Consider the following 20,978-nt stretch of genomic DNA (forward strand, 5'->3'; position numbering starts at 1 on the left):
AACCCTGGTGCAATATATTGATGAAATGATCAAACCATGTTAATCATGCGGGATGGACAAGAAGTAACTAGTAACACATGCACTCCAGACGGTGGCTGGCAACTGTTTGTGGCCCACTGTTCTGGGGCATGCTGGGACATCACTTCCACAGTATCATGTCTTGCATCTCCCACTACAAGAAGTATGCACAATGCTTAGTAGGCCACTTTGGGTTCTGCAGGCACACACACTGCCTGTGCTTCTCTCCCCATCACTTTCCACACATAATTAGCAGTGGCCTATCTGACTCTAAACTTTTCTTGAGTACCAAGTGGATATTCAGACATTTCAGTATATTTTCTGCTAAATCATTAGCTTATTTGTTTAAATTCTTTCTGAGTGAAGATGAAAGCTTTAAGTATTTGTGGGCCTAAGGACTATGCTGGTTAAGAAATCAAGCTCTGATCTGGCCATACCCTAACATGTGAAGACAGTTGTCAGCAGCTTTGCTCTCTCCTCCTTCCTCTCACATTTATGTTTCTGGGGCAAAAGAGAAGGAGTCTAAGATATGCTACATGTATATCTCTGATGTGGGGGCACTTCTAAAAATATTCTGGATTTAATATCCTATTACTTAATCTAATGTTAAGGGTGTGTGTGCGTGTGTGTGTACATACATGTGGCTTTATCCTGTCAGTTGAATCCAACTGAAATGATGTATTTAGGAATTTTTTATTGTGTGGTCTTTCTATATATTTACTATTTTCTGTTCATATTTTCCTGGATATTGTTTCCATTTACTATAGACTGACTGCCTTCTGTGCTGTGAGGAAGGGATGAGGACGGAGAATGTGCTATTGGCTCTTCATCTGGGCACAAGGTCCTCTGTTCCTCACGGATGTTACCAGAGAGTTAAAGTGCAGACATGCCTCACTGGCAGAGTCAGTCATATTCATCTTTTCCACCTTTACTCAAATTTCTCTGTCATCTAAAATTTGGCATGAAGAGAGCCAGGTTGGGGTTAGAGGACAGAAATAAAATGACTGGATATTTCCGTGGAATTCTTTAATCTAACACCCCCGAACTTGGAGCATCCTTTAGACAGCCTCCACTTCCCTTTCCATATTCTCCTGTACGTATTTTGGGCTATAGTTTCATCTATCTATGTTGTTTTGTTTTTGCTCTTTCTTTCATGGATTCTCCAAATTTATAGATCACTGATTATACTTGTATTTATATTCTAGTGTGATTATTAATTTAATTTTGATTCCAAACATGTTTTCTCCTTTTTCTAGGGTGAGAGTAGAGTACGTGTGTTCTCTTCACTTTCCTCATGTAATCTCCAATCCTTGTCTTTTTAAAAAAGAAATATGTAACAGTTTTATTGTGATAAAATTCACATACAGTACAATTTATCCATTTAATATGTAAAATTTTAATAGTTTTTAGTATATTAACAGAGTTGTGCAACTATCACCACAGTAAATTTTAGATCATTTTTATAATCTATAAATGGAATACCCTACCCATGAGCGGCCACATCTCATTACCTTCCATCCCACCCAGCCCTAGGCAACCACTAATCTACTTTCTGTCTCTGTAGATTTGTTTATTTTGGACATTTCATATTAATTGAATTATGTAATATATGGTCTTTTGTTTTATATATATTTAAATATGTATATATTTGCATATATATTATTTTTTTTCCAATGTTAAATCAACTTTACATTTCTGAGATGAATCCCACTTGGTCATGGTGTATAATCCTTTTTATATGTTGCTAGATTTGGTTTGGTAGGGTTTCATTAAGGATATTTGTACTTATATTCACAAAATATATTGGTTTTTAATATTCTTTCCTGCGATGTCTTTGTTAGTTTTGACATCAGTGTAAAATGGCTTCACAGAATGAGTTGGGGTGTGTTCTCTTCTGTTTTTCGGAAGAGTTTGTGAAGAATTGATACTATTTTTTCTTTAGGTGTTTGGTTAATCATCAGTGAGTCCATCTAGATCTGGATTTTTCTTCTTTGGAAGCTCTTAAATTACTAATTCAGTGTTATCAAAAAGCCCACTTTTGCTTTTGTTGATTTTACCTATTGTTTTTCAATTCTCTATTTCATTAATTCCCCCTAATATGATCGTTAATCTAATCATTATTTTCTTCCTTTTGTCTCGTTTAAGTTTAGTTTTCTCTTTTTTTAAAAAAAACAAAAAGTATCTTATAATGGAAGTTTAGTAGTTGATTTGAAATATTTCCTTTTTCAACATAGGCATTTGCAGCTATAAATTTTCCTCTAAGCATTCTTTAGCTTCACATAACAATTTTGGTATGATGATAATTTTTGTTCATCTCAAAGTATTTTCTGATTCTTGTTGTGATCTCTTTTTTGGCCCATTATTTAGGAGTGTATTGTTTAATTTTCAAACATTTGTGAGTTTCTAAATTTTTGTTACTGATTTATTATTTAATTCCATTGTGGCCCACTTCTCTTGGAATTAAACCCCTATTTTACATGCATGGCACTATGGAAGATAGCATATAGTCTTCTCAACTCGTATCTGTCATCATGATTCTTCTGCCTTATGATAGAGCTGGGGAGAGGGCGACTAGGGCCCATGTATTCTCTGACTGCTGTGTCTGGGCTAGAGCCTTTGCTTATGAGTGAGGCTGGGAGGATGAAGGGAGCCACTGACCTCTAGACTGCACTAACCTGGAATTTAACTTCTACCACTGGAGCTAGGGTGGGGGGGAATAAAAAGTACTGAGGTCTGCCCCTCTGGGAGATACCATAGCCTTAGACTGAGAGCTGGAGGGGTTGGGGAGAGGTGAGGGATTTAGAAAGGAAGTCCTGTGTTCTTTACTAGCCCTACCTGCAGTGGAGCTATCAATATGCTGAGCCATGGGGGAAGGGAGGGGTGAGAGCTGGCTGTGATTCAAGTGCCACTGACTTCCTACTGTGCTTTTAGTTATTTAATGGATTCTCTTGAAAAAAGGATTTTTCATTTGCTCTATGCTTTTAGGTCAATTTTCAGACAACTTAATAGTTTATGCCCACGTCTATACATAATTCTCTGTATTTAATTCTACTATTTATGATTGGTTCCCTGGGTAGCATGTCCACAGATCTACCCATGCTACCATTCTGAAAGGTGATTTCTTCAATTCTTGACTTTATAGTTCAAACAACAATTTGTGATGATTTCCTGATCTTCTCAGGTTAGATTAAACACTCTTCTTATATATTCTTATTACTCCTTTTGCTTATATCTATATATTGTAACATATCATAGTCCATTAGATTTTGACTTGGTGCTTTCTTATCTAAGTATTTCACTAATTATGACAGTATCTTGTTTGTCTCTGCCACTCTATCATATTGTGCAGTGTCCGACAATAGTAGCCACTCAGTAAATGAAAGAATGAATCGATGGTAATTAAATTATATATAAGAAACATAGGTAATAGGGTCTAATTTAATCTAAGATTAAACAAAACTTAATAAATCTTTATTATGCATACTTTAAGAAGAAAAATAAGGACAGAAAGGTATGAGTTATTATTTTAAGAATAATTTTGAAAGCTTAATCTAATGGGCAAAGTGTTCATTTTAGCCATTGTCATTCATACTTTCAAAACTTTACTAATATATCCATAATATTAGGACATTTCATTGCTCATTGCTAAAGAGTAGAGTAGTAATATTTCAATTGAAAATAAAAAATAAATTTTCACCAAACTGCATCGCCCACTCACTCCACCCAACCTTCTATGTTTGTTTGCTTTTTTCTTTTTCCTGAGGAAGATTAGCCCTGAGCTAATGTCTCTGCCAACCTTCCTCCACTTTATATGTGGGTCTCTACCACAGCATGGCTGATGAGTGGTGGAGGTCCACACCTGGGATCTGGGCCTGTGAACCTGGCCCACTGAAGTGGACTGAGCCAAACTTAACCACTATGACATGGGGGAGCCCTGCCCACCACCGACCTCCTAGTTTTTTTTTTTTATTTAGGGTCACTGATGGAAGAGATCATATTGGTTAAGCACTAGGTCTTGGAAATGATAACTAAGGAGTCGATTTTATTGCAGAGTTGTTAGAGTCAGACTCAGATCCCTTGGGAAAGAGGAATTTTTAAATGACCCTACGGATCTGCTTAGTTTTCACACTATAAATTATGGGATTCATCACTGGTGGAATAAGCAAATACATATTAGCCATAAGAGTTTGTACATAAGGAGGTGCCTTTTTTTCCAAACCTGTGGACAAAGCACAAGCTAATGAAAGGGATGTAGAAGATGACAATGGCTCCAATGTGGGAGATACCAGTGCTAATGGCCTTATGCCACTCCTCTGGGGAAGCAATACTTAGGATGATCTTGATAATCAGGATATAGGAGAGAAAAATAAAGATGGAGTTCACTTCTGCAGTAACTAAGAGGGCAGTAAAACACTGTTGATCTTATTGTCGGAACATGAAAGCTGGATTATGTCAGGATGGAAACAGTAAGAATAATGGAGCACATGACTTTGGCAGAAGGTTATATATTTAAGAAGCAGGACCAGAGGCATTAGGATCACTATGCCCCTGAAAGGATGGCAAACCACACTTTCAGGATTCTGGAATCAGTCAAGATGACAGCATATCTCAGTGGGTTACAAATGGCAATGAAGTGGTCAAAGGTCACCACCAGGAACACTGAAGACTCCATGAGAGTAAAGAGTTAAATAAAGAATGTTTGAGCAACACAGGTGTGGAAACTGATCTGTCTTGCATTGAACCAGAATATGTCCAGCATGGTGACTAGTGTTGAAATACACAAGCCCAGGTTGGTGGTGGAGAGCATCAAGAGGAAATAGTACATGGGATCATGGAGACTTGACTTGGTGATGATGACGAATAGGATTATACCATTCCCAGAGAGAGCAGTTACTTACAGGCAGCAGAAGAGGATTGAGATCCAGGCATGGGCCCATTCAAGTCTAGGGACTCCAGTCAAGGGGAAAGTAGGAAAAGTGGAGTTATGGAAGGTTGGCGTTATGGTCTGCAAGAGAAGAATTCTCTTGTAAGATCTTGACTCCATAAATTTAGAATTTAAAATTATTTTTAGGTGAAGTTGAATAAACATTTTGTAAAGTTAACAAAATAAAGTTTGGCATCTACATGCACTCATGTGACCACTTCCGAGATCAACTAATAAAACATTACCACTAACACTTAGAGCTTCCTACTGCCTATCCTCATCAGTGTCCTCTCACATAATAAGCATTATTCTGACTTCTATTACCATAGTTAGTTTTCTCTGTTCTTGATCTTGATATCAACAGAATCATGCAGTATATACTATTTGCATTTTGCTTCTTTCACTCAATGTTATGGCTGTAAGATTCATCACCAAAATAAGATATTTAAGCCAATTTAATTTCAATTTACTTAGCTAAATTTATTTGGTGTTTATCACTTACTATCTTGTACTACTGTCAATACTTTTTATTATGTTTTTATGCTTAAACTGGATTATAATCTTATTAATATGGTCTCATGAGAATAGAAGTTTCTTTTTAGGTAATTTTTGCTTAGTAGAATTCTTTGCTATTAGTAGTTATTCAATATGTTTTTGCTAATTGACTTATATTTTATTTGCCTTTCCTGAAATAGTCTATTTAACCACAAGTAGGACTTGGCCTAAGAAAAAAATTGACTAATATTACCCTGGAATTTTAGAATTATTAAACTCAGTTTCTAAGTGAAAATTCATCTTAAATTAGCAGGGAAACCTTTCTTTTCAGGGACTACTTACACCTAAGAATTCACCCCAGATGATGCCAGTTCATCCTGTCCCGTTTCATAAATTCACTAGAGGGAACTAGAAGGAAGATTCTTCAGTTCTTGTAAATTTGAGCTGGATATTGTTCTTATTTTTTTTTTCTGGTGAGGAAGATTAACCCTGAGCTAACATCTGTTGCCAATCTTCCTCTATTTTGTATGTGGGATGCTGCCACAGCATGGCTTGATGAATGGTGTGTAGGTCTGCACCTGGGATCTGAACCTGCAAACCCCCGGCCACCCATTATGCCACCAGGCCAGCCCTGATATTTTTCTTAATTTTTAACCCTAAAATACTTCCTTTTTTTACCATTGTGGATCCTGCCTCTATTGTGGTAAAGAACAATGAGAATAGTAATCTTCTTTTGTAACTCGTACATCCCAGTCCTTAATTTGGCCTTTAATCTTACAGGTTTATTTACATATATAGTATTATGTGACTGATAAGTCATGTTGTATATAACAATACTTTACATAGATTATTTCATTTTAGCCTACAAAATACCTAAGATATAGGTATTTCTATTATAGATGCATAAAGTGAAGTTTAAAAGTTTGGATAAATGCCAAAGGTTATAAACTCTGAAAGAGATGACATTGGTAATCAGAAAATAAGACTTTAGAATCTATGCTATTAACAACTACACTACACTTTCTAATGATGATAAGGATACAAATGAAAATGATGTAATTCACTTCAACAATAATATAGTTCTCTATTAATAAATAACACAAATGTGTTAGAGATATCTATGCTTGCAAATCTCTTATTTAAGATTTCTATGGTTCAGAGTCAAAACAATTTTATTTCAGCATTGCATATGTTTTGTATGATATCTAAACAAATTAATGAGACAATTTTAGCAAATAGTAAGTTCTAAAGCATAATATTTGATGCTAGAATTCAGATTAATCTGTGGTGGATATAACATGCTTGTTATAAAAATGAAGCTATTACTCAAAACATATTTTTAACTTCTTTAAGATTTCTATTGTTCATTTAGAAGCCATCCAAGATCATTTCTGTTAAGTATGCCCAGTTTTATAAATTTTGTCATGTCATTGACTGCATAACTTACTTATGAATGTAGATAAAAATTAGTTAGACTATTTCTCCAAACACGTTATCTATTTCTACATACTTTTAATTCCACAGGCATTCCATGGACAATGGTTTTACTCATTTATTTTCATATGTTAAAATATTTATCTTTATCCAAGGTAACCTCCTAAGATCCATATATCTAACTCTTTGATTTCTCCATATAAGTAGCTCAAAGTCAACTCAAGCACAATGTGACTGGGTCTGAATTAGTCCCTCAAAATTGTAAACTCTGTTTTCCCCATTTTGATTAATAAGTCTATGGATCTATGGTAGCTTCATGTATCAAGTTGCCTAATCCAGAAATCTTAATGTCTTCTCACTTCCCATCTGTTGATCATCAATATCTGTCTCTATTGCCACTCTTTCTAATTTGTGCAGCATATTGCTCTCAGAGTTTTCTTTCTAAGATTTAAAATAGACTTCCACTTTAAAGTAATTTTAGCTAGTATTACCTGAAATAGTCTCTTCCAACTTTCTATTAAATTTTCAAAAAGGATAAAGGGAAAAGGGAACAGACCAAATAAGTACTAGTGTTAAAACTTATAGATGTCCTAAATCCAGAAAGTTTTGAGGGTAATTAACTGCTTCTGACTAAGGAATACAGAGATTGACTGAGCCAAAATATAGGACAGCACGTAACACCATTAACACAGTCTACACTCAGGAATCTAGCATCTGTAACAAAATAAAAAACGTAATCAAGCATTTCTTTTTATAAGACGTTTGACTATATGGTGACCGAGGACATTTTCTTTTTTTGTTTGTTTGTTTTGTTTTGTTTTGTTTGAGGAAGATTAGCCCTCAGCTAACTACTGCCAGTCCTCCTCTTTTTGCTGAGGAAGCCTGGCTCTGAGCTGACATCCGTGCCCATCTTCCTCTAGTTTATACGTGGGACGCCTACCACAGCATGGCTGCCAAGCAGTGCCATGTCCGCACCCGGGATCCGAACCAGCGAACCCCGGGCCGCCGAGAAGGGGAACGTGCAAACTTAACCGCTGCGCCACCGGGCCGGCCCCCGAGGACATTTTCTTTACACCAGGCATGTCATCTCACGAAAATCATCCAAAGATAATGGCGTAAGGGTTGGCGTTGGTAGAGACACATTAAAGTTTGAAGTGAATATTCACTCAAGTACATCTTTGTCAGCAGAAGAGGAAACAGAAGAAAATCTGACAACAGCACATTTTGGGAATTTAGGTTTTCATTTCCTCTAACCCTTCAAAGCGGCCAAGAACTAGACAGTGTTGGTGGCATGGATGTTACCTTAGTGAAATTGTAGGCTGCTAGAAACTAGGAAGTGGGTCACGAACCACCCTCTAGATAATCATGCTTGTTGCGACAACAGCCATGAGGAAGCCACACACATAGTTAATTGGGAAAAAAAACTGTGAGAAGATCTTCCTTTGCAGTAAGTAGTGTATAAAGGAAAAAAAAGCTCGCATGAAATCTTTAACATATTGCATAAAAAGAACACGGGAACAACATCTGGAAAATTCAGGGTATTAGCTTATATGAATATGTAATAATGTCTGTAAACCACAAAGCACATTGCCTGTCACATCATAAAGTCTTAGGCATCGTCATCATAGATGTTAAAACCTCAGTGGAACTAAGAAAATATCCTAAGGTAATTCAAGTAATAGAATCATATAGCATTGTGAAAGAAAGAGAAAACATTGGAAAGAAAGGCCAAAATAATGAGATATTAGAAACATAATAGAATTAAAGCAAATATTGGATATAATCAAAATCAGAATTGAAGTAAAATAATTTAAATCAGTTTGATTTGGAGAATACATTTCAAAAATCCTCCCATAATGCATAGAAAAAAATAATGAAAAGAAATAATAAGAAAATGATATTTGAGCAGGGCAAAAATGTGAAAATTAAAAAAACTGAGAATTAATGTCCTAGGAAAAATAAAGCAGAACAACTAGAAGAAAAATGACTGTTTTAAAAAAAAGACTGCAATGTTCAGAGATTGCAAGAACTCATTGTTTTCCATGTAGAATCAGTGAAGATGGAAATTTATGTGAAATATTTGACATGCAACTTTTTAAAAACAATCTACAAGTTTTCGCAAAGGAAAAAAATAGTTCCTATAAATAAATTACAATCAGGCTGGTTTTATAAACAAAACAAAAGACATTTTTTAAAAAAATATTTCACTCACTATGAAGAAATAAAAGAATAAAATATATAAGAAAAAATTACAAAAAATGAGCAAGACATATACTGAAGACTACAAAATATTGCTGAGAGAAATTTACAGATATAAATAAATGGAGAGACACCATATGCTCATGTATTAGAAGACTCAAAATGGTCAAGCTGGGTATGGATCTCTAATGGATCCATGAATTCAATGTAGTATCAGGAGCCTTTCTTTCGTAGAAATTGATTCTAATTCTAAAATTTATAAGGAAATTCAGAAGACTTATAATAAACAAAATAGTTTTAAAAAGAAGAACCCTGTTGGGGTACCTATACTACTAGAGTTCAAAACTTAATTATAAGCTAATGTAATGAACATACGTACCCCAAGGATTATTATATAGATCAAGAGCATAAAATTGAGAGTCCATATTTAAACCCTTACATTATGGTCAATTGATTTTCAACAAAAGTGCCAAGATGATTAAATGAGGGAAAGGATAGACTTTTCAACAAATGGTGCTAGAACAATTGGATATGTCTATGCCAAAAAAAAAAAAAAAAAGAGAGAGAGAGACAGAAAACAGAAAAAAGAACTTAGACCCTTACCTCATACTGTCCTCATGAAGATAAGTCACAGACAGGGAGAAAATATGCAAGAAAAACTTGTATCTGGAATATATAAAAACAACTCTTACAACTCAATAATAAGACGAACAACCCAATTAAAAATGGGCAAAACATTTGAAAAGATATTTCGCTAAAGAAGATATACAGAGGCTAGTAAGCAGAGGAAAAGATGATAAGCATTGTTGGTCATCAGGAAAATGAAAATTCAAAATACATTGAGATACTACCACCCACCCACTAGAATGGCTATAACCAAAAAGAAAGATAATATCAAGTGTTGACAAGCATGTGGGGAAACTGGAAACGTCACACGTCGCTGGTGGAAATGTAAATTGGTACAGCTGCTTTAAAAATCAGATTGGCAGTTCCTTTAAAAGGTAAACATACACTTAGCATATGACCCAGAAATTCTACTCCTAGGAGTCTACCAAAGAGATATGTAAGCGTATGTATATGAAAAACTTGTACACAGATGTTCATAGCAGCATTATTCACAACAGCCCCAAATCGGAAACAACTTAAATGTACATCAACTGGTTATGGGTGAACAAAATGTGAAATACCAATACAAGGAGTACTACTCAGCAATAAAGAGAAGAAAATACTGTTACATGCTACAATGTGGATGTACCTCAAAAACATTACGCCAAAAGAAAGAAACCGGAAGAAAAAGACTACATATTGTATAATGCACTTTTATGAATAATCCAGAAAAGAGAAGTGGGATTAAATGCAAAATGAAACCAGGTGATGCCATTGGGTTGATGAAGAAATGTTCTAAAACTGAATTGTGGTGATGATTGCACATCTTTAGAAATTTGCTAACAATCTTTCAATTGTATAATTATTATGACACAAGTAAAAATACACAAAGTAGATACTTTGTGGTATACTTTTTACGACATGTAAGTAATGGTTTTAAAAACCTTAAAAATAAGGCTGGATTTAAATTTCTTTCGTGAAATATTGAGTGTCATAAAGCAATAGAATTTTTCAGTAAAACTTATGGCAAAATCTGATATCCTGCCCGGTTAGTTTCACTGGAAAAAGTAAGAAATATGTAAAAGCTCAGAAAATATACCCACCATATAATCTTCTTTAAAATAAAATTTGAAATACTACAATATTTCTTGGTTGAGAACCGACTGCAGGCTGAGAGGAAGTCAAGAATAGAAATTCACCATTTGAAATGATTGACAGAGTAGAAGAATTTGACCAGAGTAGAAGAATTTGACTAGTGTAGAAGAATTTGTCATGATTACTAAAAGAATCAATAATACAGAGAATTGTATTGAAATTATATTAGATGCTGATATAATTAAAATAATTTAGTACCTATTTGGAAGCAAATACAACCCAGGGACAAATTAAAAGCATAGGAAAAGGCCTAGGTAAACATTTACTGGAGTTTAAAAGAAGCTTCTGAAACCAGTAGTAATAGAGTGAGTTATGGAATAAAAGGAGTTGGGTAAACCGACTATCCATTTGAAAAAATATAACAAAGCATACACCATGATACATATTTAAATTAATTCTTGATGGTTATATGTTTAATTATGAACAAGCACATACAGTTTAGAATAAAATGCAGGCAAATATTTATATAGTCCTTGAATGACAATTTTTTAATGACATAAAAGCTATAAACCATAGAGGTAAAGATTGTTATATTTGATTTGCTAGAATACAAAGAATTGTTTTATGCAAAAACAACTTCCATAGAATTAAAATAGTAATTACAAATTGGAGGGAATATTTGAAGCACATACAACATTCAACCGGAAAATGCGCTTATCATATGGCAGTAAAAAAATCACAATATAAAAACTGGGCAAAAGGCATTAAAATGGAATTCTCCAAGGAAGAATTACTAGAAATATGGGAAGAATATTAGATTTCACCACCAGCTAAGGGAATACTAATTAAAATGCTAGTTTTTAATCAACTATTTGACAAACATTAGTAAGGATTGCTGGGCTGCAGGAGAACTGCACTCTCAGAGGTGAGGAGCGACTGAGTAAGAGGTCCATTGGCATTATTTGTTCAGACACTTAAGACTCAATTTCCTGTGAATTACCAGTTTAATTTCGCAGAAATTACTAGTAGTGATAACAACAACCACTACTGCTTGTAGGCATATCATCATATACATATACAAAACCATCATTCCTTCAATCATATGTTTATTAATTCTTTCAATGATTAAGTACCAAGTGTCTAATTTTTGTATTTAATCCTCAAAATAACCTTTTATTTTCAAGGTAATAAATAATGTTTATGGACAGATTAATATACATACATACACACACACACACACACGCACACACATAAGCAATTGTGCTAAATTCCTTTAATTTAGAAATTGGCCTTATTCCCTATTGTACTAAAAAAGCATGGAGCAGATTTTATATTTTATGATTACTGAAAGATGAATGACATCTATGTTTTCAACTTATTTGTTTCTTTGACATTTTCCAATGTACTGTTTCTTCATCTAATCCAAGGACATTCTCTAGATCTCTAAAAAATAAATTTCTATTATTACAAAACATATGTGTCGTATCATCAATTTGCCCGTATTTTCTCAGCATCATTGTGCTTTCTAGAGAGGAAAAAGGGGGAGGGTTCAGGAACTGGTGGACTAGCATGCGCTTGGTGTCAGGCAGGACCAGACAGTTTGGGACTGATATCCATTTTGTGATCTCCACCTCCCAGTCAACCTCACTCTAGTCAACTCTTAATATCTATCAATAAAATACATGGATGTGTAATTGGACATAAGTTGGAATATGTGCCTGAAGATTCGGGAAAAGAGGACAAGAGCTTTATCTTTCTCTAGTTTCGAAGAAGTATGAATAATTGAGAAAAGGGTAAAACACCTCTATTCTTTTCTGATGAAGAATATGAAGTCTAATTTTCTGCATTGTTAGTTGTCTCCTATATATGGAAAGGCCAGGAGTCAAATCCTGCTGCAGAGGAAAATCAGTTGCCATCACATGATGATTTATTAAAACAATGAATACCTACACAGTCTCCTGGAATGACAAAATGCTGTTGCTATGATTAAAAATCTCATGGATTCAATTAATTTCATTAATTTATTTAATTGATTTATGCATTTGTAGAGACGGATTTGAGAAGGGCTGTCATCATATTTTTCTAGATTTAGGAAGAGCATCTGTGGAATGTTACAAAGTTAACCACCTCCATGGAGGCAAAGTGGTGACTGTCTCCTGACCTGAGGCACTGCCATCTCAGGGTCTGGGGCATGGACTGAAATGTGAAGTAGATGAAAGGTTGGAAGATAGAAGATAATATTCTCAGAGAGAAGAGAAATTAATATTGAGCCAGAATCTTTGCTACATATCTCTACGTGTGTTACTTTAATCTAACAGCACCACTACTTGGCTGTGACTAATATCCCCAGTTTTCAGGTGAGATGTCTTATTGTCAGAGTGAAGAACTTACTGAAGGTTCCCAACCATCGATACAATGGATCTAGGGTATGAATTCAGGTCTGTCTGACTCTAAAGGTGTGGTCATTTCACTGTGCCAGCCTGCTTCTGATGTTCAGACAAAATTAAAAATAAATAAATCAGTTGCTGCGAACTTAAGAGACTGAATGGAATAAATGTGCTGCAGCAAGTGTAAACCAATGAGAAATGTAAATTTAACAATAGCCAGGATGACCCTTGATTGTATTTTGGGGTTTTGTTATTATATGTGTCAGGAAATATATACATGTAACAAGCACAGTTTTTGTTGAGATTAGCAAACAGATGAAAACAAAACATCTCTATGGGCTGTGGAATTTCTAAATAAGCAGCAGGTCCGTAGAAGTGAACAAAATAATGGGGAATCCTAACTAGATCAGGAGCTGGGCGGGTGTAGAGATCAGGGACCAGGGATAAATGGAGAGGGTCATACCTTTCAAGATGTGGAGAATGAGAAGGGATACAAATAGAGAGGCTGAAGGAGCAACACTGGAAGGTTAGGCGAGTTATTGTCTTTAAGTTCACTTCCAAGAAATTCTTCCTTGTGTTTAAACTAAGTTACTCATGTTGCAACTTAAAGTCATCCAACACATTTTATTATAGATACAACCAAGTACTGTCTGATCTGAGAGCAGCGGCTTGACTTGGCCTTTAGAAAGGAGGAGAGACTTCTCTCTCTCTTATTTAGAGTGGGTATATGCATGTCACCCATTTACCTTTGTTAACGGAGAATTTTACACGGAAACTTGATTGTGTAGTCATTTACCCAACTGGGCTGAATACACCCTTGGTGGATTTCTGTGCCACTCTGTTACGCGTCACCTCTCTGCCTCCTGGGCTAGTTGGGTGGCATCAGGAAATACAGATGCTAAGACAAGTGGAAAGAACCAAAGAATAGTAAACGTGTTGACACAGTAACTCTGTTTTTACATATTTTAATTAAAAAATGGAATTGAATTATTGCTTTGAACTTGGATACAGCATTTAAGATGAAGATCCAGTATTTCCTCTTGATTTTATTCTGCTATATGTTTCTTGCATATAATCTATTACATAGATTTTTGTGTACAACTAAGAGGAACAATAGATGCTTTGAAAGTATCTCCAGGTAATAGCATAGTACCAGCTACATAGTACGTATGCACTACATGTTTGTTAAAATGAGCAAATGCATTCCTAAAATTCAGAAGCAAGTGGTAAAATAGAATTACAAAGTCAAGTGGCTGGAAAGGGGTGGTCCAGTGGATAGAAGAAGGTCAATTTGGCTGCATGGCAACTCAAGTGAAGTAACTTCCAGAAATAAAATTATATTCATTAAAATTACATTAATTAACATCTATATAGTGATTAATATTTCCCAAGTAATTCAGGTACATTATCTTCTTTAGTTTTAGTTGTTCAGGTGAAAGCAAAAATTTTTATATAACTGATTGATGAACACAGTGCTTGACACAAAATCAGTGGTCAATAGTGTTTATCAAATTAATTTATCCCTCACTCTTGAAGATTTATTTCACAGTCTAGAAAGGAGGGTGATATAAACAAGCAAAGTAGAAGTCATTTTATTCAACTCTACTGGGTTGATGGTTAGGTTAATTACCTAATAAAGTTGTTTAAATATGAGTCATAAAAATAATTTTAATCTACATTGTATATTTTCTTTCAACCTAAAACTTATATATGTGATTTGTTCTTCATCATTTGATGTAGACTAAGGGCCTCTAACATAGCTCTGAAAACTGGAATTCCATATTATTGTCTTTTCATAAACAACATCTTTAATACACTGTATATAATTTACATGTAATTTACATTATAATAATTATGACAAATGAGAAATAACAAGTAGCCTACAGTTCACTTACTGGAGGCGACGTGGACTTGCCAATTGGAGAATGAAAGAATTGGCACATACATAGGTTTTGGACAAATGTTGTGACAAAAAGGATATGCCTTCACATACACACGGCTGTTTTATTTTTCCTGGTGCTCTTTTTAATACTTACATGTGACCTATGGGATGAGCTACTCAGATCCTCAAGAGTCTCCTATGAGTATCTTTTTAATAGTACCCTTTTGAGCCACTAAAATTTATTAGAATGGTAATTTAATAAATTTGCCACAAGCACTAGTATGTTTCCTTTAATGAAATATACTAAGTAACATGCATATGTAGTTTCCTGGATGCTTTGTAGACCAATAATACAACTCAAACTAAATAAAATTGTCCAAGATTTTTCTTGCACCTTGTAAAATTCCCCAAACACATTTCCTTTCCCATCATTTTATTCTCTTGCTCAGTTCCAGCTAGAGTTCTCCAAAGGTGTCTAATCTTTTCTTTAGCAGGTTTAGCCAGTAGCACACTTTTTTTTTTTTAAAGATTGGCACCTGAACTAACCTTTGTTGCCAATCTTTTTTTTTTCTTTCTCCCCAAAGCCCCCCAGTACATAGTTGTATATTCTAGTTGTGACTGCCTCCGGTTGTGCTATGTGGGATGCTGTCTCAGCATGGCCTAATGAGCAGCGTCATGACTGTGCCCAGAATCAGAACCGGCGAAACCCTGGGCCACGGAAGCAAAGCACACAAACTTAACCACTTGGCCATGGGGCCGGCCCCAAGGAAGCACACTTTTTAACGCTGTGGGCTTTTGAACATCTCAAGATAGAGCCCCTGAACTTTAATATTCTGTGTCTTCTATTTTTCTGAGTCTTCAAGCAGCTAGCAGGCATGTGGAATTACCAGAACAAAGCTCCCCCAAATATAAAATTCAGGAAGCACAACCAAATTTCTAAAGCAAGTCTACAAATCAATTCCTTTATAAAATAGCAATTTTCAAGCAAAAGATGTTCTTTAAGCAGATAATACAAATCTTATAATCTAAATTCACTTGAAAGAATATGATGGGTAGAGAAAACAGAAGAATAAAGGAAGATTTTGTGTTTTCATATTCTTCAATGCTATGTCCAGACAGGACCTATGAATTAAAAGTGTCTAGAGTATTCTCTCATCAGGAGTAAAATGGTGACATAGTACTCCTTACTTCCTCCACAGAGTTTCTTCTAAAATACTCTTCTCCTCTATTTAAGTCTGGAAACATTTTCGAATCAGATGGCAAGAAAAACAATAACTATAATTTTGCATATCAACAATCATAGCACTTTGCACATTATTTTGTAATTTTTTTCTATGTCACTACTTCACACATTAGACTTTAAGCTTCTTGAGTGCAGAGGAATATGTTTTATTGATCTTTTAATTTCTGTTGCTTTTCACAAGGCCAAATACACAGTAGGCCCCCAGTTGTTGATGTGCTGGTAAACTGAATCTATGAAAAATAAAATCCTCATTGGTAGTGTATGCCAATTTGCATGGTATAAATGCTGATTTCAAGTGGCCAATATGACACTCCTGAACTCAGAGTTGAGAAGAGATGTACATTATGGCCTCTTGCAAGCTGGCGGGGGCTGGCTCCATCACATTGCTGCCTGTGGTGTTTGTATGTACATTAAACACCGCTCCTATTGCCACATTTCCAACTCAATAAAATTGATGTGGCTCTCATCAGCTTCCCATCTCCATTTTCCTCTGAACTGTTCTCCCATTTTATAAAACTGAGTTTTAAGTTTCTACCTGCCTCTCAAATTGATATAGTTATCATAGTCCCTTTTTAGGAACAAAAATACTTTAGGTCTAGCTATATGTAACTGTTTATAGTCAGAGCACCATAAATTATTTATCTCAGTTCTTAGATTGGTTACAAGAACCAGAGTGGGTACCTCATGGCATTTGTGAAACATTGGAAATTTTATGGAAAATAATATGACTATGTTTATACATGATTTTTTGTGGAAAAGGGTTCATGGATTTCACTAGATGCCAAAAGGGCCATTGTGCAGAAAGAGGTTAAGAACCTCTGCCCCAAGCTTCCTTACATTCTGCAATACATCATGATCTTTTCCAGTTCTCCAAAGTTCCCGTTTCCTGTAATGAATTAGCTAGTGTCCCTAATCCTGAAGGTTTTCTATTGACTGTCCCATACTGGATAGTGATCTATGACTTACATTCCAGGACTTATCTATTTTTATGTTTTGTATTACTAATTATGAATGAAGAAAACAAGCTAACGTATCCTCTAAGAAGGACAACACAACTTTTTAAAGGCATAATTAATGGATGGGGAGATCCAGTTCTAATGTTTGATCTTATAACATTTTTCCTAGAAGGTTTTGGTAGAGAATGGAATACACTAGTGAAGAGAGTGATGTTTAAGATACAGATATCCTGGACTCAAATTTCAACCCTGATCCACGTTAGATGTCTGGTCTTTGATGGCCTAAATGTCTTTAGGCCTCAGTTTCTGCATCTCTAAAATCTAATTAATAATATTATATATTTCACTGAAATTTTTTGAAGAATAAATGGAATACGTATTAAAGGCTGTTAGTAGAACACATAATAAAAAATAAACAAATACTAAATGTCATTTAATTGCTATGAGTATTGTTTTTATTGTTTTATTCTTATAGTTCTCATATTTCCCGTATTGAATTATAGAATCTTAGGGGTATGTCATACTGGAATTTTATGAATGAGAACACAATTATGCTTACTAAATATTTGTTGGTTAAAGGAAAAAAAGAATATTTGATAGGCGATAACCTACCATGGTTTCTTGTCTACAGTGAAAGTTATTTTTTACCGGTTTTTCTCAAACAGTCATCTCTGTTTATTTTGTAAGGAGAAGACTGAATATAACCTTGTGAATCTGTTTTGTTTTTACACTATAGATAATGGGGTTGAGCACAGGAGGCAAAAGCAGGTATATATTGGCCATCAACGAATGGACCACTTTGGGTGCTGATCGACTGTAGCGATGCACCAAGGAGAGGCTTATCATGGGGATGTAGAAAATAGTGAGAGCTCCAATATGGGAGACACAGGTGCTAAAGACCTTGTGTCGTTCTTCAGGGGAGGCAATATGGAGGACAGAGCGAACGATCAAGATATAAGACAAGATGATGCATAGTGTATCTACTCCTGTGGTCAGGAAGAGGTCTATTATCCCACAGATGCTGTTGGCTCGAGTATCTGAACATGCTAATTTAATCACATCTGGATAGTAACAGTAGGAATGAGAAAGGACATTCACTCTACAGAAATACAGGGGCTTAAGGAGCAAGAGTAATGGCACTATTAACACTACAGTGCGTATAATCATTAAGAGGCCCATCTGAATGATCCTGGAATTAGTGAGAATGGCAGTATACCTCAGAGGATCACAGATAGCCACGTAGCGGTCAAAGGCCATAGCCACCAACACCCCACATTCTATGATGGTAAATCCATGAAGGAAAAACATCTGGACAATGCAAGTATCCAGACTGATTTCTCTTGCATCGAACCATAGGATGCCTAATGTTGTTGACATTGTAGAAACAGTCAAGCCCAAGTCAGCAGCTGACAGCATGGAGAGGAAATAGTACATGGGCTCATGGAGACTCTTCTGGGTAATGACGACAAACAGGATCATGCAGTTCCCAGAGAGGGCAACGGTATACAGAAAACAGAAAGGAATGGAGATCCAGGCGTGGACAGACTCTAGGCCAGGAATGCTGGTCAACATGAAGGTTGGAAATTTAGATGTCAAGTTACTTAGGATCTCCATGTTGTTCTGGATTTGTAGCATTTATCATCACAATGCTCACGTCCTATAGAAATAATAAATTACATCGTTACACAAAAAAATCTAGATAAATTTCCTTTTGTTTAGGAGAGTTATCTAAGGTCATGTTGAAGGACTCTATCATTTTGAAAACTCTAAATCAAACTCTAACATTCATCTGCATTTATAACCATGGATATTTACCCAATATATAAACATTTTTACCCTGAAATTCAAGGAAAACATGTCCATATAACTTTATACATGTTGATGATAAGTATTTTTATATTGACACAATTTTAAGCTCCATTAGACATAACATTCTATGAATAGACACTTGGTTAAGAAAAATCAATGCATTTAATTTTGAATATGCCATGTATGAAATGACTGAGAGAAATTCACTTAAAGTAATCCGTGGGTCTACAGTACCCATGTGGGCATGATCTCCATGCAAACATCTCCAGATTTTTCCAGATATAGATTTGGAAGTTATCATTGTATAAGTGTCATTTTAATCCAACCTCAGAGTGGTTGAATAACCTCAGAAAGTAGGGTTATAAGAGAAAATCAGTCAAGATGGAACTCTGCAGAAGTTATTGGAAAGGACTATTATGCTAAAGTAAGATGAGACTGGACACTTTACAGGAACCATAAAAACCAAGAGAGCATGGTGTCACAACTGGGTGTTACATGAACAACACTGTCAAATTGCTTAAGCAATCAGGTCTGCTAAGGATTAGAAATCTCAAATGCAGCTAGGAGCCCATGTAATGGTCACATTAAAGACCCTAGAAAAGTGTAGTTGAAGTCCAGCAATGAAACCTGAAAACCTGCTACAGTGACTTGAGGAATGAATAGAAAAGTAGTGGAGGCACAATGTATAGTAATTCTGGAAACTTAGTAAAGGCATGGAGAGAAACAGGTCATGACTAAAGAAGACTGTAAGGTGGATGGAGGACATTTGCAAGATTGAAAAGACTTGGAGAAAAATATATATTTATGAACTGAGGTTAAAGATACAGAAGATAGTGAGAGATTGAAAATATAGAATGATAGTAATTAATTGGTATAGAAGAATCGCCTAAGAAAGTAGTAGGAGATTAAGTACAGAGTATGATAGTATTTAGCCTTCAGAAAGATGAGGATTATCATTTCCACTGACACTGGAGATAAGTGGCAAATGGGTATGTTGATGGAGTTTTATGGGTATGTTATCAAGGGGACATTTTCAGGCAGTGCCTATATGTTTTAGGGTTTTTTTTTTCATTTTCTTTTATTGTATCCAAATATACTAATATAAAATGTACCAACTTAACCATTATTTAGGTATACGGTTCAGTAGTATTAAATATATTGATAATACTGTGCAACCGTCATCACCATTCACCTCCAGAACTCTTTTCATCTTGTAAAGCTGAAACTCTATACTTATCGAACACTAATACTCCATTCCGCAAATTCCCCAGCCATGGCAACCACCATTCTACTTTATCTGTTTCATATTTCTTTAAATATTTAATATAAGTGGAATGACGCCATATTTGTCCTTTTGAGAATGGCTTATTTCACTTAGTATAATGTCCTCAAGAGTCATCCATGTCACAGCATATGTCAGAATTTCCTTCCCTTTTAACCAAAGCCCACCTTTTCCCCTGTGATTTATAAGGGGGCGATTTGCTTCTGTTTACAGAGTATAAAGGGATGGATGATGATTTGAGGATAAGATAGGGGTTTTTAGGAGACACTACAGAAAATAGGAGAGGCACTTGAATTAATACCCACAAAAATATTATAAAGTCTTGTTCAACGAAAATTTTAAAAATAGTTTTCAAAGTAATATATTTAAATTGATAAATCAATTCTATGAAGACAAATGAAATAATACCAATATTAGCTACTATAATATTAACATTTTTCAATAAAGCTTTTTAAAATACTAAAGTTTATTTCCTGAGAATAAATACTCTGTAATAAGTATACATATTACAATTCCCATTATGCTAGTTTTCAATAGTTCCTTTTAAACTCCAGTTTTCATGGTTTCCATCCAGTCTTAGAAAAACCATTACAATATTTAACTATAAACTAGCAGGGGTCAGATATCTGTGTGTTATATGGATCCCTG

The 20,978-nt window shown here is 35.1% G+C and overlaps 1 protein-coding gene and 1 pseudogene across 1 annotated transcript; both read right to left on the bottom strand.

The window, feature by feature from the left end:
- Nucleotides 1-4,112: 4,112 nt before the first annotated feature.
- Nucleotides 4,113-7,291, bottom strand: LOC103553853 (olfactory receptor 51F1-like; annotated as a pseudogene).
- A 10,623-nt stretch (nt 7,292-17,914) lies between these two features.
- LOC103553209 (olfactory receptor 51F1-like) lies at nt 17,915-18,874 on the bottom strand. The gene has a single exon (XM_008523688.2). It carries the CDS (start codon nt 18,872-18,874, stop codon nt 17,915-17,917), a length of 960 nt encoding a protein of 319 aa, XP_008521910.2.
- Between the last annotated feature and the right edge of the window lie 2,104 nt (nt 18,875-20,978).

Source organism: Equus przewalskii, chromosome 6 (genome assembly GCF_037783145.1).
Source record: "Equus przewalskii isolate Varuska chromosome 6, EquPr2, whole genome shotgun sequence".
Classification (NCBI taxonomy): domain Eukaryota; kingdom Metazoa; phylum Chordata; class Mammalia; order Perissodactyla; family Equidae; genus Equus; species Equus przewalskii.